The sequence below is a fragment of the Canis lupus genome, chromosome 2, assembly GCF_048164855.1.
Source record: "Canis lupus baileyi chromosome 2, mCanLup2.hap1, whole genome shotgun sequence".
Taxonomy (NCBI): Eukaryota; Metazoa; Chordata; class Mammalia; order Carnivora; family Canidae; genus Canis; species Canis lupus.
In genome coordinates, this window is record NC_132839.1 from 42,327,653 (window position 1) to 42,351,690 (window position 24,038).

The window sequence follows — 24,038 nt, forward strand, 5'->3', positions numbered from 1 at the left end:
TACACTTAGAGAAATAAAGCTGGGAGAGCACCTCTGTCCTTACAGGGCTTGTAAATGCATTACCAAACAGAGTGCAGATCCATCCATCTGCTCACTCACCAGGACTTCAAACCCAAAGGTCCCCAAGCTGCAAGATAGCTCCCCACCCCTTCACTCTCAGCTTTATGCCTTGATCCAGGCCTCTGCCACCCTCAGGGCATCAACATCATAGCCGCTGCAGCAGCAAGAAGGCTCATGCATCTCAAGACTCCTCAGCAAAAGTCCCCCAGATCCCTGTATGGTGGGCTGTGTTTGCCCTTGAGCCTGTCTTCCATGTAGCAATGGCTGATGCTAGGGGCCTGAAGAGTTATGTTCATTTTCAAAGGAGTAAAATAACCCCACCTGTTCAGATGCCTTTTTAGGTAAAAGCAGCATGTTTGTGTCCTCTTCGCCCACAAGGGCAGCTCCCTGGCCGAGGATGTGGGAACAGGTTATTTTCTCGGAATTGGAGCAGCTCTCTCTGGAAAGTGCAGTGAGAGCCCAGAAATTTGCTCCCCGCTCCCCCTCCCCCGCCCCTCACCACCCACAGAGTCCTCCCTCATCTAAACTGGTCCTCTCTCAGGCGGGAAAGAGCAGAGCTCCCTGCTGAGGGTTCACATAGACTCCTGCCCCTGAGCTGAGTATCTGAGGAACCCAAGAGTGAAATAAGGGAAGGCCCCTAGACCAAGCCTGTTTTGAAACCCAGAGAAGACCTGGTGACCCTGCTAGAGAGACCGCCACGGTGCAGCTTAGCTTGCCAATTCAGCAAGCCTGTAAGCTTCCACTCCATTTCAAACTGGCCTTTGATTTTACTGCTGATCCAGGTGCTGTTATTTCATGACCAGAATTATGGAATCCATTACGAGTACACTGTTCCTGTCAACCACACTGCTGAAAATCAAAGTGAACCAGAAAAACCCCAGGACTCTTTGTTCATCTGGACCCACAGTGGCTGGGAAGGGTGCAGTGTGCAGTGTGGAGGAGGTGAGCATCCGAGGTCGGAGACCCATTGGGTGCGGGGTCTTGCCAAGGGAAGACGCTCTTCCCAGGGCATTGGAAAGGCTGGCCATGCCACCTGTCTCTCCACAGGAACTTAACACCCCACTGCAATTTTTTTTTAAGATTTCATTTATTTATTTGAGAAAGAGAACAGGAGTTGGGAGGGGGGTGGGTGTGAAGAGGGAGAGGGAGAAGCAAACTCCCCCACTGAGCAGGGAGCCTGATGCGAGCCTCAATCCCAGGACCCTGAGATCATGACCTGAGCCCAAGGCAGACACTTAACTGACCAAGCCACCTAGGCATACACACACACCCGCCCCCTGCCCCACTGCAATTCCCCCTGCAAAATACTCATGCAGACTTCCAAACTCCTACTTGTTGGAGCTGTGGCCACACAGCTGCTTTGCCTACAGCTCAGGGCCCTTGGATTCTGCCCTGAGTGGAGGTCTGGCCACTGTACAGGTACATCACAGGTGTGATGGGGAGTGACCTGGGAATGAACAGAATAGACCTTCACCTGTTATTGTTTGGTGGAGGGCCACCAGATGTCTCTGCCACAGGTACCCCACTACAAGATGCCATGGAAAGAAAGAGAGCCCCACAAGCCTGGTGAAACATTCCAAGCATGAGTCCTGGCTTCGTGATTTCCTGTCATATTTTTAGCAAATGACTCACATGATCTATACCAAAATTTCCTCACCTCTAAAATAGAGTGATCAGCCCGTATGCCCACTGCAGAGAGGAAACTGCTATACTATAAAAATCAGTATCAGAAAAAAGCACTGTATTCATTACTGGGAGATTTAGAGGACTTAGGGGGAGTGGTAGGAAGCCATTCTGAACTCTTAGAAGCCCTTTGGGACAGCCCTTTGTCACCCTGACAGGACACACAGCTAGGTGTGGGACATGGGACGCAGGATGGGTGGGTTCTGGTGGGAACAGAGTTAGGATGGAAGGTTCACCCAGACTCTGGAATGCCAACCCAGAGAGTGTGGCATGGCCCAACCAATACCCATTTCTATGTGGTTGTTGACTGTCAAGGTGATATTTGTCACATATCCAATATGTAGAGGATTGTTTACCATTTAAGTGAATCGTCCCATTGCTAATGGGTAGGAATTACTGCTGTAACGTGATTCGGCCTTCAGATACTGCCAGGGTCACCTGTGAATTCCTTTCCTTCCCTCTCCTGCATGTCTTGGCTAACTGCCCTTGCTGCTTGTTCTCTGCCCGTTCCTCAAGCGTCCCTGGCAGCTGGTATAGCCTCAGGATCCCCCATCAGCCCTGTTGTTGTCCCATTTTATACTTCTCCCTGAGAGCCCCCCTGTCCTTCAGCTGTCCTCCTGTGCCACTAGCCATCCAACCTCCAAATCTAGCAACTCCCATATTCCTGACTGCCAGACTTTTCCTCTCGGGCAACTTGCTAAAAACTAAGCATGGCCCAGATGGCACAGTTAGCAGGCTCCCCTCAGCTGGGGGTGGGGGCAGGGAGGCTGCTGTTCTGCTGCTGTCACTGTCAGCCCAGTGGCATTCCTTTGTGACACCAAGGATTCCCATGTTGTCAGGTGACAACCAATAGCTCACCATTGTCAGACCTGCAGCCAAAGCTGAAGTGTGGCTTGAGGTGGCCCTGTGCTTCTTAGACTCATATAAAGCTGCAGCTGCAGGCAGTAAGAGCTGACAGCATAGTTCAGGACTCCACACTTTTGAGGTATCCCTAAAGGACAAACTCTCCAGGGGACAGACTGAATGAGGAAACTTGGCTTCAAAGAGCTGTGCCTGACATCCTCTTGATCTTGTATTGCCATACTTCCCAAATAATAATAAAAACAGAATATAGCTAATATGAAATGTTAACCCCCTACTAGGCTCTGTTGTGTATTACCCTAAGGCACAGGGAGGTTAAGCAAATCAGCCTGGTTGAGGAAACTGAGGCACAGAATCATGGCAGCTAGCTGTCGATACTGTCATCACTGTGCTGGTGATGGAGCCAAGTTTGAACTCAGACAGCCTGGCTCCAGAAGCCACCCTCCTAGCTCCTAACCATCCACCTCCATGGCAAAGTCATGACCAAGCTGTGTGTAAAATGTTTTGGGTATACCCAGAGAATGGCCACACCCATCTGGGGTAACCAGATAGTGAGGTCCTCAAATGCAGGTGATGCTTAGGACATGTAGCAGTTGGCCAGCTAAATAAATTCTCAAATTGGTTCTAGACTGCCCACTTGGATGATGCAGGTCTGGGTGTCCTTTATTTTTTTTTTTTTTTGTTAGTTTTCTTTTTTTTAATTTTTTTATATATATATATTTTTTAATAAAATAATTTTTATTGGTGTTCAATTTACCAACATACAGAATAACACCCAGTGCTCATCCCGTCAAGTGTCCCCCTCAGTGCCCGTCACCCACTCACCCTCACCCCCCCGCACTCCTCCCCTTCCACCACCCCTAGTTCGTTTCCCAGAGTTAGGAGTCTTTATGTTCTGTCTCCCTTTCTGATATTTCCCACACATTTCTTCTCCCTTCCCTTATATTCCCTTTCACTATTATTTATATTCCCCAAATGTATGAGAACATACAATGTTTGTCCCTCTCCGATTGACCTACTTCACTCAGCATAATACCCTCCAGTTCCATCCACGTCGAAGCAAATGGTGGGTATTTGTCGTTTCTAATGGCTGAGTAATATTCCATTGTATACATAAACCTCATCTTCTTTATCCATTCATCTATCAATGGACACCGAGGCTCCTTCCACGGTTTGGCTATTGTGGACATTGCTGCTAGAAACATCGGGGTGCAGGTGTCCCGGCGTTTCATTGCATCTGGGTGTCCTTTAGACCAAACTCCCTGCTTCTCACTTCTCTCCAGCAAGTAGTGATTCTGTAATAGGTAGCCGTGTTCTCTGGTGAGAGTATTAATCAAGACCAAACCTCTGTAGACTTTAAATATCAAAGGAAAAGATAAAGAGATTGGCAATCTTTGCTGGAAATTAAAGACCCAAATCATAACTTTGGCCTCAGTGAATCCCAAGCTGTCCAAGAACGTACTTAATCTGTGGTGTCTTTTTCTGATCCTGTTCTAAAATCTTCCTCCTGCCCCATGCTGCCCCTGCCATGTCTTACACACCCTCATCCTTAACATTATAGTTCTTTTTCTCCAACAACCAATAAAGCATTATAACAGTCACTTCACATGAAAAACTGATCAAAAGAGGCACCTGAATGCTCCTCCATCTGCATCAGTGAATGGCCTTTCCAGGTGTGTGTAGTCACAGCATCTCAGTTGCCTGTGGTTTGGTTTCCAGGGGAACGGAGAACCATTGTGTCCTGCACACGGATTGTTAATAAGACCACAACGCTGGTGAATGACAGTGACTGTCCTCAAGCAAGCCGCCCAGAGCCCCAGGTCCGAAGATGCAACTCACATCCATGCCAGTCAAGGTAAGGAGCTCTGTTCTCAAGCTTGGACCCTCCAGGGTCGGGGCAGAAACCCCCATGAGTGGGGGGCAGTGATACACAGTTAATACCACAGTACCTCTCTATGCCATGTTCTCTTGTTGTTGCTAAGTGACTTCTGCTTGCTCAAAGTACTGAATATCTGGCTACTAAGCCAGAAGTCTGAAAAACTGTACAGTCCTACCTGGAAGGCATTTTTAGCAGGCCACTAAGAACATCTCATGGAGTAAAAAAAAAAAAAAAAAAAAAATCACATACTTTCAACTGGTACATGTAGGCTCCCCCAGGTTATTTTGTCTTGGAAGAAAAGGAAACTTAGGGCAGTCCGGGTAGCTCAGTGGTTTAGCGCCGCCTTCAGCCCAGGGCATGATCCTGGAGACCCAGGATCAAGTCCCACGTCAGGCTCCCTACGTGGGGCCTGCTTCTCCCTCTGCCTGTGTCTCTGACTCACTCTCTCTCTCTCTCTCTCTCTCTCTCCCTCTCTCCCTCTCCCTCTCCCTCTCCCTCTCTCTCCTCTCTGTGTATTCTCATGAATAAGTAAATAAAATCTTAAAAAAAGAAAAGGAAAATTCAGTCAGAATGTAAGCATCCATGAGTAAGGCACACAGGTTAGTGTTTGTGATCGGTTGGTTTTGGCAGCTGAAACTAACACCTGTGAGCATGGATTTGGGTGTTCATTGCTTGGAATCCACCAGAATTTCTGTTCCTAACCCCAGCTTCCTTGGCCCTGTCACTTGTGTTCTGAAGTGAATTTTCTTGGGTTGTCAACCAAGATGAATTGTGTGAAGATTGCTCGTCAGTTAAGCTTTCTTATTTCCAGTCATTTTAGTGAGACTTTGCATTATACTGTGATTGTTTGAGCATGTAATATCACCTCTGGCCTCCCGTTCTGCTCCTAGTTGAGGTGCATGGTTTTTGTTTTGTGGTTCTGTGCCTAGTTTTCTTTTATAGAGAAGCTGGACTTTGGACTGGCATTTAAGCTCAACTCAGGCCTCTTGCCTGGTGCAAAAGTTTCACAAAGCACATGGTTTTTGTGCCAACCCTCTTTGCTTTGTCAAATTGGTAAAATGTGGGTGGTTCAGTGGTTAAGCATCTGCCTTTGGCTCAGGGCGTGATCCTGGAGTCCCGGGATCGAGTCCCACATTGGGATCCCTACATGGAGCCTGCTTCTCCTTCTGCCTATGTCTCTGCCCCTCCCTCTCTCTGTGTCTCTCATGAATAAATAAGTAAAATCCTTAGAAAAATAAAAAATAAATAAAAATTAAAAGATTGGTAAAATGTGAGTAGGAGAAGGAAAATAGAAAAGCAAGAAGCAAGACTTATTTCATTAGTTGTATGTGGTCCTTAGCAAAATAATAATGAAGGTGGGTGGGAGGATGGGTGAAATGTGTGAAGGGGGTTAAGAGTGTATCTTTCAGTCACAAAATAAATAAGTCATGGAGATGAGAGAGACAGCATAGGGAATATAGTCAATAAGATGGTAGCAGTGTTGTTTGAAGACAGATGATGGGTACACTTAATGTGGTGAACATTGAGTAATATATAAAATTACTTAATCATTATGTTGTACATGTGAAACTAATATAATGCTATATATTAATTATACTTCAGTTTAATCAAAAGAATAAGATGCTACCCTAACATTGAAGGCTATGAGGAACAGCTCACTTTAGGAAGCCTTCTTGAACATCTTGGCTATGAGCGGCCAGCCCACAGTCTCATGAATTGATGAATGGGTCAACCACACACACCTGGGGTCAAAGAAGGAAGGTCTTGCCACTGTGAATATTCAAAGATAAAACAGCCCAGCTCTGTAACATATTAGAAAGTAGGATGAGTGAATCTAGAAGAGGGGAGGTCAGCATGTTCTCTTGCATGACTGAGCAAGAAAGACCTTAGGGATCCATTCAAGAATCATATTTTCAAATTGTTTATGTTTTAAAACTATCTTAGTGTCCAAATATTTAAGTTATGGACATAAACCAAATAACATAAAACATGAAATCAGAGTTGAGCTAATTGAATCAAGACACATATATGATGGGGAAGAGTGCACTCTGCCCTCCCTCACACCACAGTAGGCCCAAGGAATGGATTAAGGAATAAAGTTTAAAAACGACCCAGGATTCCATAATGATGGAGTTGCTTTTATTGGACCAACCCTCAATATTCTTCACTAATAGTACTCTTAACTATGCTGATCATGTACAGTATTTGGTAGCCACTAGCTAGTCCAAACTGAGATGTGCTATAAAAGTAAAAATATACTCCTGATTTCAAAGATTTAGTACAGAAAGAGATTATAAAATATCTTAGTGATATTTAATACTGATTACATGTTGGAATAACTATGCTTTGAACTTACCAGGTCAAATGCAATATGTTATTACAATTAAATTCACCAGTTTCTTTTTAATCTTTAATATGGGTAGTAGAAAATTAGAATTACATATGTGGCCCACATCTTAATTCTATTGAATGGCACTGCTATAGGTTAACATAGCACTCACAATGTTCAGGATACAGTCAAAGACATAAGAAAAAAAAAACAGAGAAATGTGACCCATACATTAATGGAAACTGACTCTAAAATGACACATGTATTGAGATTAGCAGACAAGAATTTTGAAGCAGCTATTATAATTATTCTCAAAGACATAGAAAAAATATAATCACAATCAATGAACACATAGGAAATCTACGCACAAAAAAGAAACACTCTAAAAATGAACCAAATTTTAGGACCAAAAAACATAGTATATGAAATTTTTTAAAAAATAGGCCTAAGAGCAGATGATGAAGAAAAGACCAATTTGAAAGTAGAAGAATAGAAATGATCCAGTCTGGAAAATGGAAAAAAGAGATTGTTGACAATGACAGAGACTCAGTGATCTGTGGGATAATATCCAACATTCTAACATAAGTGTAATTAGAGTTGGAGAAGAGGAGCAAGGGAAGAATAGAGCAGAAAATAATCAGAGACAATGACCAAAAGTCTCCCAGGTTTAGTGAAAGACAGATGAGAGGTGATTAGGTCACATCTTGAGGAGTTCACTCAATTCCAGATGAATTTAAAGCTCCATGACAAAGCTCTCTAATTATTATACCATGTAGGACAAAGCAGCAGCTTTATGATTTTGCCACACATGGATTTTTCTAGATGGGGACTTTGTTGCACTGTAGAACTACACAGAAAATCGTGTAAGAAAACACCTCCAAAAAAGTCACATCACCAAGCATGAATTAACAAAGGTATTGGGACACCTGGGTGGCTCAGTGTTTGAGCGTCTGCCTTTGGCTTAGGTAATGATCCTGGGGTCCTGGGATGGAGTCCCACATCAGGCTCCCCAAGGGGGGTCTGCTTCTCCCTCTGCCTATGTCTCTGCCTCTCTCTCTCTGTGTCTCATGAATGAATGAATGAATGAATGAATGAATGAATAAATAAATAAATAAATAAAATCTTTTAAAAATAAAATAAAACCACAAAGGTACAAACTCTTCAAAGCAGTACTACAGAGCGTCTCTAAGCTTCGATGAAGACTACTGAGTGTGAGGGTGGGGGACGGAGGGGGAACTCCAGATTGCTCACAGAGCATTCTGACAGACCACAGGTCTGCAGTCTTAACCATGGTTGAACACAGGTTCAATCCAAACACATTTTAGACTGCAAGTAAGTTCAGAAGCACATTCTCAGTGTCTCCTTAGAATAAGGGTCAGCAAACCTTCTCTGTAAAGGGCTAGATAATAAGTATGTTGGGTTTTACAGGCCGCATATGGTTTCTGATGTCTGTTTCTCTTTGTTTTGTTTATAACCCTTTTTTAAAATGTAAAAACCATTTTTAACTCCCCCATTGCACAAAAACAGTCTGTAGGCCAGACTTGGCCCATGAGCCATCCTTTGCTGGTCCTGCCTTAAATTATCACTTACCCTTGTCTTACCCTCAGAGATGTTGGACTTTTTTTTTTTTTTTAAGATTTTTCATTTATTCATCTATACAGAGAGAGAGGCAGAGACACAGGCAGGGGGAGAAGCAGGCATCACACAGAGAGCCTGACGCGGGACTCAATCTAGGGTCCCCAGGATCACGCTCTGGGCTGCAGGCGGCATTAAACCACTGCGCCACCCAGGCTGCCCCCTCAGAGATGTTGGAACCACAATCTCAGCACAAGCCCAAGCTCTAAAGGTACTACCTCAGGAAATGTACACTCTTATACAAAGAAGCACATGTCATTAAACTGAGTTACTTTTTATTGTCCAGTTGTCCACTACCCGTTTTATTTATTTATTTTTAAGATTTTATTTATTTATTCATGAGAAACACACAGAGAGGCAGAGACACAGACAGAGGGAGAAGCAGGCTCCTGCAGGGAACCTGATAAGGGACTCAATCCCAGGACCCTGGGATCATGACCTGAGCCGAAGGCAGACACTCAACCGCTGAGCCACCCAGGCTCCCCCCATTACTCTTTTTAAAAGCATCTAGCATGACTCTGAGCACACAGCATAACATCAGTGATATCCTTCATCCAACATGTACTTTCCCGTTCACCAGGCCCTGTTCTGGCTACCAAGGTATTTAGAGGTGAGAAAGACATGCAAGGTCTTTGCTCTCATGAAAATTGATAGATACCAGCTTTCTCCCTCCCCTCCTTTCTGACCTACCTTTCTGGATCATCTGCTTTTCCTTCTTGACCCACATCCTTCCATACCCTCCCTGACTCTGTAAAATCATACTAATCAGTCTTAAAAGATGAGTGGAATTTCTAAAAGCAGAGGATAAAATGAAATTTATAGAAGACAGCACCTGAAATTTGTCTCAGAGCCAAGGGGAAAAAGAAATGCTTAGTTGCCTCTCTAGTCTGGTTTTGTTTGTTGCTTGTTTAGTTGTTTATCTTTTACCACCTGACCTCATACTGTTTCTTAAAGTGAACACATGAAAATGAAGTATCATGGGTCATCAAAGAGTATTGTTTGGCTGAAGAAATGTGTGATCTGGTAGATCAAGTCTTGGTTGTATTTATTTATGTTTAAACACATAGACAAACACATACGTATGTATATACACATATATATACACAATATGCATGTATCACGTAAAGGTATATATATGCATATGTATATGTGCACATACATATATTTGAACAATAAAACTTGGATTATTGCATAGCATGACCTAGTTGACCTGAGTCTTTCTTTAGAACATATAGTTATATGGGCTTAGGCTAGTAGGTGAAGAAAAGTGAGGAGATTGGCCTGAGAAAATTCCTGCTAGATAATCAGAAAGAGATTTAATCTATGAGTGAAACCTAAACATTGATAAAGGGGGTGGGCATGGAGATGTGTAGGGTCTGGGGGATAAATGGCTGCTCCTGGTGGGGTGGGCATGCCTAGAAGACAGAGCCTGTAACTTGGAAGGAGAACCCAAGAGCGCAATGGTGTAAATTTTATTGAAGAAGCCAGAATGCAATTCACTGTTGAATACGGCAAGGCAAAAGAGCCTTTCTATATTATTGTTACCCTTTGACCTTTAAAACAACAGCCATGTTTGTCTTTTCCCTCATATTTTTCTTTATTTCCCCTGATCTCCTTTTAATTTTCTTCAACCCTCTTTTTCCATCAAGTTCCCGACAGTTTCCTTTACCTTCCCAACTGCACACCATTAGCACCTCTTTATTCTAATCCTGCCCCTAGCTCTGTGGATACTTCTCCCAAGCCCTGCCATAACCATATGGAATCTGGAATCTGACACACAGGACAGATGGCCTCTCTCCAGCATCTTGCACACCAATACAAACACATCAGCAAACCTGGCTCCAACATTGGCAGGAGAGGCAGAAATCACAGATCAGCTCAGCTGTTATGACTGTGGCCAGCAGCCTTCACCTTGCTGACCACAGTCTACAGGGAAGAGGCCCCACCATCATTTGGCATCCAAAGAGTAACACTGTGTGCCAGCTCCTTAAGACCCAGTCCTGGATAATGCTGGAGCATGGAGGTGGGGAATGACAGGGAGATGGGCTCATTCTGGAACCAGATTTAATATTCTTGCAGTCTCTTAGAGCTTATTGGCTACTTGAAAAGGCCATTCCAAGCTATTAGATGTTTCCCATTGTATTTATGATTTGAATTTCTTTCCAGGCAGTACATACTGTACTATACATTGAATTAGAGTGATTTATAAAAGAATATTTAATATTGTAGTGCCAATTGAATTGAATAGTCATCTGTAAGGAAGTATATTTGGATTTTAAATTTGTCTTCTTTGTTCATTATCTTAACCAGGTGTGCCTTGTTTGCATTAAAATGGAATGGAATCCCTCATGTTTTTATTAAAGCATGTTCTGTGTGTGTGTGTGCGTGTGTGTGTGTGTGTGTGTGTGTGTGTGTGAGATCATGACTTAAGAATGAAACCTAGAACATATGATCTCTAGGTACAGCCAAAATCTGAAAAGATGCCATTGTTTCATCCATTTCTAGTTAGTCTAAAACTTAAAGCTTTTCAATTTCATGCTTTCCTTGAAAATAAAATAGGTAAATCTAATTGCCACACCTCTGTCTACCAGGCCCTAGATGCAAGAGGCTGGAGGAGGCCACCTTTGGTACTACCTGCCTCCTCTGGCAGAACAGGAATCCATTGCTGGAATGCTCTCCTGGCAGGAGGGCAAGGCCTAAGGTGGTATGTCCTACAAGTCAACAGTGATAGACTGGGGATCTCCAGAGTAAGGTTCCTCTCTTTTGGGCTTGGCCCAGTCTTCAGACACTTGGACATATGGCCCCAGATCTGGGATGAGGGGCACCCCACTAGCCATAAAGAAATTAGTGCCTGAGAGGGGAAGATGACAAATAGCATTATTGGTCTATTATGTGCCTTATCAATGGGATAGGAGTAGTGAGGAGAAATTTAGTTGGATTCCAGATCTTTTTTCCAGCACTACTCAAATTCCAGAACTTCGCTCATATTTAAATTAAATGGGAAAGTTTTGAAACCTTTAGTGACTTGTTTAAGTTAGGAAACATTCCAGATGGAGAAAGAGAAAGCATTTCAGAGTGTTGTTTTGAATTTGAAAATTCTGTTTTCTTCTTTTCTGCCATACTTAACCCTTCAACCATTTGAACTCCCCCGCCCCAACTTTGATCATTATAGAGGACAAGAGAATCCCCAGATACCAGTTTCACAGGTAACAGATTTCTCCTGTCGAGAAATGCTTTGCTTGTAGACCCTGAGATCCATTAAGAGACCCTTCTGTCTTTCTGACTTTTCTGAGTCATAAAGTATAAAGAGCATTGGGCACTTAGTGTTTGTATTCGATTTTTATGTCACAATTACAAAAAATGAAAAGTAAATGGAAAAGTTGAAACTCAGTCTGAGGGATAAAAACAAGTATAACCAAGATCATAGTGATCTTTTGGAAATGAAGGGGAAATATGTATTCTCCAGGTTCTGGGTGGGGAGGACTATTAGATCAAGAAGGAATGGCTTTACAGTGGGGATGGACAATGAAGTATTCCTGACTTATAGAATCTCTAGGGATATTTCAGAACTGAGCTTGGGGTATGTTTGGTGGCAGCTTCCCAGAGTATTAGCCTATTAGCCCCTTCACCCTGGAGGCTAATGAAGGTCACTGCTGGCAGAGCCCTGTGCTGGCTGGCTCTCTTATAGGAATGAATAGTGCACAGATAGGAGTGATTTTGACTAGAAAGTGTTATTCTTTTCTCCGTATAGGTGCACATTTATATATAAATACACTCAGATTCCTGGGGTGCTTGGGTGGCTCGGTTGGTTAAGCATCTGACTCTTCATATTGGCTCAGGTCATGATCTCAGGGTCTTGAGATCAAGCCCTACATCAGGCTCCATGCCCAGCATGGAGATTCTCTTAAGATTCTTTCTCCCTCTACCTCTGCTCCTCCCCACACCCGTTCATATGTGTTTGTGCATGCATCCTCTCTCTATTAAAAAAAGAAGACATTCAAAAGTAAATGATGGGAAAAAATGTTTCATGCAATAAGAAAACATAAAAAATTGGAATTATCTATACAAATACCAGATAAAATAGATTTTAAAAGAAAAAAATTGCTAGTGATAAAAAGGAATATTTTATAATAATAGGACAGTCCATCAAAGAAATAACAATTACATAAACATGTATGTACCTAATAACAGAGCCCTAGAATATATAGTATGAAGAGAAAAGTAGTTCAATCATCACAGAGACTTTAATGCTCAATTTTCAATAATGGATTTTTTTAACTAGAAAAATCAACAAGGAAGCTTAAGACTTGGGCAATACCATAAATTTACTTGACCTCAGAGATAGCTACAGAGCCCTCTACCCAATAAAAGCAGAATATACATTCTTCTTATGTATGTGTGAAACATTCCCCAGGATAGACCATCATCTAGGCCATTAAATAAGCCTCAATGAATGTAAAAGGACTGAAATAATGCAAACTATATTCTCTGAGCTTAATGGAATAAAATTAGAAATCAACAACAGAAATTTACAGTGATGGAAATTAACACACACACACACACACACACACACACACACACACTTCCTAAATAACAGTTGGATCAAAGAGAAATCTTAAGACAATCTAGAAGATACTTTCAGATGAATGAAAATGAGGGTTTAACATATCAAAGTTAGACATTGCAACCAAAGCAGTCCTTAGGGGAAATTTTATGGCTTAGGGGGAAATTTGTAATAAAGAATAAGAAAGCAATAGAGAAAAATCAGTAAAAACAAATGTTGATCATATATGAAGAGAACAAAAAAAAATGCTATTTAGCTATATCAACCAAGAAAAAATGAGAGAAGACTCAAACAACTAAAATTAGAAATGAAAGAGGTTGTAAAGGAATACTATGAACAATTGTATTCTTAGGATTCTTAGGACAGAGAATTTGATGGGTTTATTCAACCAAACTTGGCTGTCTCCCAAGCCTCCCTGTATCCTCCATGCCTTTCCTCTGGAGAGCTTTCTAGCAAGGTGTATACCCAGCATAGCTGCCATTCCCCAAACACACTAGGAAATGAATGAGCAAACCTTACATACTGTTGAGACAATTAAAATAGATCTTGACATACTCAGTGGTAAAAAGCTGAAAGCTTTTTCTCTGAGATCAGGAATAAGAAAATGATGCCCACTCCCCCTACTTTTATTCAACATAGTATTGGAAATCCTAGCCAGAGCAAAATTACTCAAGAAAAAAAATAAAAGGCATCCAAATTATAAAAGAAGTAAAACTGTCACTGTTTGCTGATGACACGATACTATATATAGAAAATCCTAAAGACTCCATCAAAAAAACTGAATAAATGAATTCAGTAAAGTTGCAGGATACACAATTAATATACAAAAGTCTTGCATTTCTATACTAATAACTATCAGAAAAAAAATTTTTAAATCTCATTTACAATTGCATCAAAATGATAAATACCTAGGAATACATTTAAGGAGATAAAAGACCAATATACAGAAAACTGTAAGACACTGAAGAAGACACAAATAAATGGAAAGATATGCTATTACAATGGATTGGAAGAATTAATAATGGTAAGATGTTCATACTACCACAATCTTATACACATACAAAAAAGAACTCAAAATGGGGTAAAGACTGGAACGTAAGATCTGAAACCATAAATGTAGAAAAAAAAAAAAACATCAGCTAAGCAAACTATGTACAGTCAGTATTGGTGATGATTTTTTGGATTTGACACCAAAAGCAAAAGCAACAAAAGCAAAAATAAATAAGTGGAACTATACTAAACTAAAAAGTTTCTGCACAGCAAAGGAAACCATCAAAAAATGAAAAGGCAACCTACTGAATGGGGAAGATATTTGCAAATCATATCTCTGATAAGAGGTTAATATCCAAAACATAAAGAGCTCCTACAACTCAATAGCAAGAACAGTCTTGTTAAAAAATGGGCAGAGGATCTGAGTAGACAGTTTTCCAAAGATAAACAGATGACCAACAGGCACTTTAAAAGATGTTCAACACCCACCAATTACCGGGGAAATGCAAATCAAAACCACAATGAGGGGCAGCCCCGGTGGCGCAGAGGTTTAGCGCTGCCTGCAGCTCGGGGTATGATCCTGGAGGCCCGGGATCAAGTCCCATGTCGGGCTCCCTGCATGGAGCCTGCTTCTCCCTCTGCCTGTGTCTCTGTCTGTGTCTCTGCCTCTCTCTCTCTGAATAAATTTTTTTAAAATCTAAAAATAAAAATAAACCACAATGAGATATCACCTTACACCTGTTAGAATGGGGATTATCAAAAAGACAAATAAAAAGTGTTGGTGAGGATACGGAGAAAAGGGGACCCTTGCGTACTGTTGGCAGGACTGTAAATTGGTACAGCCACTACAAAACATAGTAGGGAGGCTCCTAAAAAAAAAACCAGAAGTGACGTATGATCCAGCAATTTCACTTCTAGGTATTTTTCCAAAGAAAATGATAACACTCAAAAAGATATATGGACCTCACTGGTCATTGCAGCATTATTTAGAATAGCTGAGATATGGAAACAACCTAAGCTTCCATTGGCAGATGAATAAATTTAAAAAATTAATCTATACAGAAAAAATATATGTAATGGAATATTACCAGCTATAAAAAAAGAATGAAATCTTGCCATTCGTAACAACATGGATGAACCTTGAGAGCATTATGTGAAATGAAATAAGTCAGAGAGATAAATACTGTATGATCTCATCTATGTGGAATCTAAAACAAGAACAAAAACTAAAGAACATGTTTATAGAGATCAGATTGGTGCTTGCTAGAGGCAGGGGTGGAAGGGTGGGTGAAATGTATAAAGGAAGTCAAAAGGTACACACTTGGGGTACCTGGGGATATAATGTACAGCATGGCACATTATTAATACAGTTAATAATACTGTATCACATATCTTAAAGTTGTTAAGAGAGTAAATCTTAAAAGTTCTCATGACAAGAAAAAGTTCTATAGCCACACATAGTGACAGATGTTAGCCCGACTTCCTGCCATGAACATTTTGAAACAGCAGATATCAAATCATTACATCATACACAGAGATGTAAAAATGTAAAGGTGTAAAAATTAAAAAAAAAGAAAGAAACTTGACAGAAGCTATGGTCAGGCCTCCTTCATACAAAGACAGGATCATTCTTTTTATTTTTTTTTTCATTCTTTTTTTTTTTTTTTTTTTTTTTTAAGACAGGATCGTTCTTGCTAGACTAGAGTAATGCATATGCTCAGGAAATATCCCAGCATTCATATTAAATTGTTTAAACAACTACTGCCTTATGGTGGCATTTTGCATCTGTCCCTGAGAAACCACTTGCACCTTTCTAGAAAGACCCTACATAGGCTGGATCTATAAGCCTTCTAAAAGGTATCTGTGAGAAGCAGCACCATGGAACTTAGTTTATTTCTGACCACCGAAAGTGATGCTGTGTGCCTGCATGCCTGGCCTTTGCTCAGCCTTATTGCACTTTTGAAAATGAGTCTTTTTACAAATATCTCAAGTGCTTAGGGTGTCCCTGTGGTATACAGCATTATTCTTGTGCTTCCTGAGAACAGGGAGAGTTAGCTAGAAGACATACCAGTTTCTCCTACTCCAAGGAAGCTGGCCTTCCAGCTCTGCATGCCTGCACAGTTAGGTTAAGGGGCCATTGTGTCAAGGAAGGGATGGAATGAAGGATTTCATTGCCCTGGGAAGGAAGAAATTTTACCTTTTTTTAACTTACTGTGTTGGAATGAGTTATGGGGTCCTTTTTGGAGAGAGGTTTTCATCCTGGTGGAATACAGAGAGCAAGTAGATGTTGGTCACATGAGGGAGCAGGATGGAGAATGGGTGGAGGGGGTCAGTGCAGTATAAAGTCACACCTGGCCCTTTCCCCCATTCTGACTGGAACCTTCCCTGAGAGGGTCTTAGAGAACAGCATCAAATGTCAAAGGAAAGGGTTCACAGTTGAAATATATCAGGCTTTTTTTCGGCCAAGGCCACAAATGCCAGTTCAGATCCTAGCAATAGTATGTGACACAGTGTCCTTCATTCCAAGCCTGGCTGTGGTATTCCCTTCCATGGGGGCTCATGATTCTCTTAAGGTAAGAGTACAAGTCTTGCCTCTGAGTGTCATCGCTTCTCAGTCTTTGAGATAGCAAGTCCTGAAACCCTCCCACCAGCCAGCTGGCTGGGTCTTGGCCATATGTACACATTGGTGCTGCTCCCAGCAACACTTCCCAAAGCAGGGCTCAGGGCAAAAAAAAAATTTTTTTTATGATAGTCACACAGAGAGAGAGAGAGAGAGAGGCAGAGACACAGGCAGAGGGAGAAGCAGGCTCCATACACTGGGAGCCCGACGCGGGACTCGATCCCGGGTCTCCAGGATCACGCCCTGGGCCAAAGGCAGGCACCAAACCGCTGCGCCACCCAGGGATCCCTCAGGGCAAATTTAGAGGGAGGAAGAACTTCATGGTCACATCAGAAGGGGAAATGATATGTCACACAGAGCCACATGGGGCTCATTATTGCATGGTCCCTATCCACTGCACTTTTGATGTGCCACTGTACACTGTGAATTGCTATGAGAACACTATGATTGGGCTGTTTCCCCAAGAGAATTTTGATCTTGAAAACTCCCCTTCCTAGAGCTTCTAGAGACAGATGCTCCTGGCAGAAGGCTCAAGGGGCCACCACCCTGCAAGGTGAACTGCACAGGGTGACCCTACACCTCTACTAGAAAAGTACACTCAGTACTCAGACCTCTTTCTCTTGAATACAACAGAGGTGACCTGGGACCACCAGCTTCTCAAACACACTCGACCTTGTCTTTAGTGTAGCTAGACTCAAGAAACATGTGCATCAAGGTTCTTTGGTTCCAGACAACAGGAACTGAATCTACCAATGTACCAAAAATATTGGAGTATATAGAAAGGATGTGGAGTAGCCCCCCCCCCCCCCCACATTGAAGAGATGCTGAAAAGCATGTCTTGGAGAGGGGATCTCAGAGCCAGCTCCCGGGGACAGGCTCCACAGGGCATTGTGAGCTCACTGCCATTCCTCCAGGAGCCACTCCACTTGAATCCACATTCCCCCAAGAAGGCCTGATTAGCCTGGTTTGATTCACATGCTCTGCAGGGACATGGTGTAGACACCCAAAGGAAAACCAAAGAAGGAACACAACAGCAAGCAGGCGGAAACAGCAGACGTCTTCCACCCCAAAAACATAGGGACATGTTGATGTCGTGACCAAAGTGAGACTAAGGAAAACCATCCAGTTGACACTGTCCAGCTAGTGTGAGAGCCGGCAAGTCTATTAACAAGAAGACTACTGTACTGGGAAGTTCCTGTGTCCCAGTAAGAAAGGCAGCCCAATGAGAATGTTACTTTTGGATGTGAACTTTCAACATCAGCAACTGTACGATTCTCAAAGCATGAGAGATTTTTTTCCAAACTTTTAGTGATGGGTGTGGTACGATGTGTTACCAAACCCAGGCTTCTCCTGGTTATTTTAACCCCAAACTATACCAGCACAAGTGCCAATTCCCGGAGTGTAACCGGATCAGGTGTGATGGCTGAAAAGAAATGTCTCTGGGTCCAGTGATCTCATCAGCTGCTGCTTAAACTCTATTCAGCTTAAACTCTGTCCTTCTACTTCCCTACTGACAATTCAGTCTGTTCCTATAAATCCCAGGGAAACTTCTTTCCCTCTCAAAAGAATATTTGAAAGTGAATTTATTGTAAAAGCAGAGTCTTTTTTTAAACAGCTTTATTGAGTTATAATTCACATGCCATTTACAATTCACCCATTTAAAGTTTTAGTTATACTCACAGAGTTATGCAACCATCATCCCAATTGAAGAACAGTTTCAACATTGCAAAAAGGAGAAACTCCATACCCATTCGCAAACAGACAATAAAACAGAAATAGACTCATAAACATAAGGAACAAACTGGTCTTTGCAAGAGGGGAGAAGAGTGAGGAGGATAGGTAAAATCACTAAGGAGATTGAGAGGTACAAACTTCCAGTTTTAAAATAAATAAGTCATGAAGATGAAAAGTACAGCATAGGAATATAGTCAATAATATCATAATAATGTCGTGTGGTGACAGATGTTTACAACACTTAAAGTGGTGAGCAGTGAGTAATGTACAGAATGTCGAATCACTACATTTTATACCCAAAGGCAGAGGATCTTAGAACTGAGAACTTGTGTTCTTCTTGCTAAGGTGTGAATTATGGCAGTGGCTGAAATCCAAAGCAGGGTAGCAGTGGTCCAGTCCATTCTTACCTGGGAGCAGTAAGGCAAGAAGGGAGAGAAGGATGGGGAAGTTGGTGTAGTCACTCCATTTTACAACTGAAGACTTTGAGAAGTAACTTACCCAAGATCATACCACTGGTAGCAAGCAGAACTCAAGCCAGGTTTTCGTACCTTAAATCTTGCATGTTTCCTGCTACACCATTCCCATTAAAAAAAAAAAAAATAGTACAACCAGCTTCTACCATGACATGAAGAAGAACCCGTTCTGACCAGGGCACCTTTAAATAGATACTCAGAAGGAGAACAAGAGAAGACAGTGGATGGCTTCAAAACAGACTTCAGCCCAGGGTGGGATGGAAAGGAAGCCATGGTGGCTCCCTTCTCTTGAAATGAAACACACAGCCAGAGGTTTGAAGTTTTGAAATTAAACACTAGAACAGTTTCACTCAATGCTATACAGATGGTCCCCAACTTACCATGGTTCAACTTAAGATTTTTCACCTATACGTGTTGCTTTCACAGATTTCTATAAAATCATACTTTGAATTTTGACTTTTGATCTTTTCCAAGGCTAATGATAGGATCCTCTCTGGTGATGCTGGGCAGCAGCAGTGAGCCCCAGCTCCTAGTCAGCCACACCGTCATGAGAATAAAGAACCAATAAACGTTCAACCATTCTGCACCTGTACAGCCATTCTGTTCTTCACTTTCAGTACCGTAATCAATACATGGCAGGAGACATTCAACACTTTATTATGAAATAGACTTTGTGTTAGATTTTGCCCAAGTGTGGGCTAATGTAAGCATTCTGAGCACACTTAAGGTGGGCTGGGCTAGGCAAAGCTATGATGTTCGGTAGGTTCGGTATATTAAATGTATTTTCAACTTAAGATATTTTCAACTTACAGTAGTCTGTCAGGACGTGACTTCATAATAAGTTGAGGAAGGCCTGTAGTTGGTCAGTTTTCATGTTTGTCCTTCATGTTATCTGCACTTGTGCTGGAAAAGAAATTAAAATTCAGGACTTCGGCATCTAAGACAAGAGGTTCAAATATGAAGGAGACTTCCTACGAGGCCTGTGTATGTACAGAGAGTTGGTGGGCAGGGAGAGGTGCTTGCAGGGGTGCTGTCTTGTGAATACCAAGACAGCTCACTCTTGACACCCAGCTAGCCAGTGATGGGCTCCAGGAGCCTGGGGGAGACCCTCACACTCTCACAGTCTCTCACTCAGACCCAAATGAGCAATAGCCCAAGCTACAGGGACTGGACAGATGAGAGGTGGTCTGGGGCCCAGATCTAAGATTTTCTGGGTAAAAAGCTAGCCTTCCCATTCAAGAATCAAAGTTGTAACCTCTGACACCTCTGATGTGTCTACTGTGGCCAAACAATGAACTCACCTGGGCCAAATACAAAGTGTGGGCAGGACACTTTTGTCACTCCTGTTAAATCATCTGTATGGCTCTGTATATTCCTTTGTTTATTGTTCTCCCTTATTTTTCTTGTTTTCTTCCCCTCAAGGGCAGGACCTTGTCAAGATGCCATTTACTCAGCAGATAATCTGTAGAGCACCTGAAATGTGCCAAGTAGGCAGGGAAAGCTTGGGTATCTGGCAATGCTCAGAGCTTAAGAGGGTTAGTAAGTTGCTTGAATGGATGAATGAATTATTTAGTACTAGTTGAGGGGCAGAGCCTCAGTCCTCCCATGATTCCTCATCTCTGTGGTAAAGCAGCACTGTGTTGAAGATGAGATTTCATTCTAGAGCCATGAGCATTGACCCACTGGGAGACAAATGTCTGACCTGCCAGGTGCTCCACTGACAACGAGGTGGAAGTCAGAGGCTGGTTTGGGACCCTGGTGTGTGTTCCATTCTCCCCTGGTTAAATCATTTGCCCACCCTTGGTGTAGCCCATGATGGACTTTATCCAGGCCCACCTTGATTTGATCTTGACCTTGACCTAATTCTGACTCAACCCTGACACCTCCCAGGAACTCTTCTTGTCCACTCTGTCAGCATCAGTTCCTGCAGAAGTTGCTTAAATCTGTCCTTTACCCAGGCATGTTTTACTCTGGTCTTCATTTAAATAGAACTGTTTTGTTTGAGAGGAAAAGATCGTTATATGCTTATTACATAGAGACATGAAGATACACAATTTGTTAGGCTTGGTAGCTGAGAAAAAAAGGGAAATGCTCTCGTATGGGGGTTATTGATTGGTCACTTGCAGCATGGGTTCAGGTCCCAGCACCACCACGAGCTACAAGCAAACACATGGGCAAGTTACCTGATCTTACCATCTATAAATTGGGAAATTAGAACCTCTCTTATAGAAGCCTTGAGAAGATTAGATGAAGTAATGCCTATAAATTCCTCCGTAGTAAGTAAGCACTAGGTGAATTCTGGCCAAAACCATCATTGGTGCTCAGCTACAAAACTATATTAATGATAAACATCAGCCAGCTGTTGAACCCCAGCATTTTATGGGTTATCCGTCATTCCTTAAGACACTACACACACACACACACACACACACACACGCATATACACACACACACGTTATTAATAGTGTATAACTACATAATTTACATAACCCGTGCTAGTATTTTTCAGGTAATAAAATATTGGGGGAAGGTCCTAGCATATGCTAACATTCTCCTTCTTGTCAGAACAAGTTTGTATAATTTATATATATTTTGGGGTAAATTGAAATAGCAGGAAACTCTCAAGTGGTTCATTTCTGACATCATGAATGTTTCTGAGTGCTGTATTTGTGACCTTGAGATAATATTATCAGCAGGATGGAGGTAGGACTTGGAGAGGCAAAGGGATTATATGAAAGGGTTTCAGAGTCATTCAAGCCCCAAGATTGGGTTACTAGTTTGGTGCATGACTAGAAGCTTCACAGATGTGTCGTGCCCAGGTGGCTCATTACAAAACAGGCTTGAGAGATGGTGGAGAATAAATAATAAGGTTACACTTGATGTGGATGGATGTCAAATGCTGGATCCTGCCAGCACTTCTGCCTGCTAACCTGTGTTTGAAATTAAATACCACTGAAGGAAGGAGCTTGGTGAAATATAAGTACATAATTTCCAAGAGGAATTCCTGACGGCATTAAGAGCAGAAATTAGCACTGTGGAGGTAATGAATGTGCTCTGGCCTACACCCAACACACGGCTCAGGAGTAGTTTCCCTTCCATAACTCCTAATCCACTTCCTGGGAAGGGAACACAAACTAGCCACTTGGAGACAGCTTTACACTAAATCTTGAGAGCAGGGAGGGAAAAAATTTCAACTGCACCTGCCCAGTAAGTTGTCAAGGAGAACAAAAGATGACCTGAGGACCAGCCATTCTCACAGAGCCAGTCAGAAATAAGTCACAAATCAGATGATTATTTTTATAGCATATTCAGTGGTTCTAATGTGCCAGGATCTCCTGGGATCTTGTTAACCGACAGGTAGCCAGGCCCACTCCCAGAGTTTCTGTCAATAGATCTATAGAAGGACCTGAGAATCTGCATCCCTAACAAGCCTTCCACTGATGGTGGCTCAGACTCCACACTGAGAGCCACCAACATATGGTAACTTGAAATAAGGTTACTTGAAATTTTAACTCAAGAAATATGATGAGAAGAATTAGGTTTAGTGGATTGGGTCCCAGGATTTAAATTTGACAGCAGATGCAAAACCCTCCAGTGGAAAGAGTGTGCAGCCAATCCAGGAAAGAAAGCTAGTCATTTATCTCATCTCCTGAGGGCTGGAGGACTAGGGGACCCAAACCCCAGACTATTGAGGGGGAAAGAGCAACTGGGGCCAGAAACCCTAACCAAGTCAAGAATGTAAACAGGACCCTCAAGGAGGCTCCAGACAGACCTTGCCCAGCAGAGGCTGTAGTGACTGGTGATGGAGATGAGAGGCGGGGTGCTGGCAGCTGGTCACCTATACTTATAGACAAAGCACTCCCCACTTGCTCTTCTCTCAGAAGGATGCCATGAAAGGGGCCATCACTCTCACTCTAATTCTGACAGACTAGGAAGTAGTCATTGGTATGGCAGTGACAAAAACCAGAGAAGCAATGACTCACCATATCATTTTTTCACTTGGTCACAGTCAGGAAAGGGAATTCAGCAAAGTTAAGCACAGGCCGCTCTGCTTTTGGGAAACAGAAGAAATAAAAGTCAAGGTAGAGCTAGTTCTGATCTCAGAGCTAAAGAAATTCAGTACAGCTCAGGAGGCAGGGCAAATTCTGGAGGATTTGATTCTGACTCCATAATCATGAACAGACCCAACAAAACATACAAGAGGATACAAAGGATCAGGGAGCTACCCCGCAGCTCTGGATGAGCCAAACGCAAATGTGTAAGAACATCAGGCGAAAGGGACATGTGGCAAGAAAACAGTTTGGAACCTCAACAGACAGCTCAAGCCAATCAGGCACAGGCCTGCCAGCTGAGACCTGTTTACAAAAAAACAGCCTTTTGCTGATTAAATTAAACTTCAAAGTAAGAAAAACTGGGAAGGATAAGGCCAAATACTTTTTAATAAGGAGAATGAGGCTAAAACTGGAGCAAGGCAGAGAAAAGCACTCAGAGCATGACAGCCAAGGGCGATACAGGGAACATAGAGCACAAGCTGCAAGAAGCAGAATGTGTCCAAATTCAAGGATGAGAGCTCAGCTACTGAGTTCCCATCCCATCCCAGCCCTGCAGTTGCCACTGAGGATCTCAACCAGGCCACTCAGCCTCTATAAGATGGGGGACATAGATAGTACCTACTGGAATTTGGCTGTCATGAGAATTATGTGAGTTAGTAGAAATAAATTGCATAGGACAGTTCCTGATACACAGTAAGCGCTAAATAAGTCATTTTTATGACCACTGTTATCATCATGATTTTTTAGAAGTGTCCAAAACACTATTCCAGGAGGAAATCCAACCCAAGATGCTACAGAACCATACAAACCCTCCAAGGCTCTGCTGATGGTTCTGTGAAATTGTGGATGATGAGAGAGGGCCAGATTCAGAGGGTGGTTTTCGGTTTCCCAAATGGATAAATGGGTAGATCCAAGGAATGCTACCTCAGCCTGCTGTCAACTCGTGGTACAACTGAAAGACAAACTAATGACTTAGGAAAATGGTTTATGTGCATTTTGGGGAGAAGGCTGCATGTATGCCCCAAATGGGGGAAGGTTTAATGAGAATACTGGTGCCTGTCAGATGGTGTTACTGGTGGTGAGTCAGGTCAGCAGAGCACTTAGCAAGTCTCCATGATGTTGCTATGGATGAAGCAGGAAAACTGGGGCAGGCTGATG

The 24,038-nt window shown here is 42.4% G+C and overlaps 1 protein-coding gene across 1 annotated transcript in view; it reads left to right on the forward strand.

The window, feature by feature from the left end:
• ADAMTS17 (ADAM metallopeptidase with thrombospondin type 1 motif 17) overlaps positions 1 to 24,038 on the forward strand; it is a 324,757-nt gene that overhangs the window by 254,468 nt on the left and 46,251 nt on the right. Inside the window, exons 18-19 of the mRNA XM_072796801.1 lie at positions 843 to 1,002; positions 4,324 to 4,459. Coding sequence (XP_072652902.1) covers positions 843 to 1,002; positions 4,324 to 4,459 — 296 coding nt within the window. The remainder of the gene's footprint in view (positions 1 to 842; positions 1,003 to 4,323; positions 4,460 to 24,038) is intronic.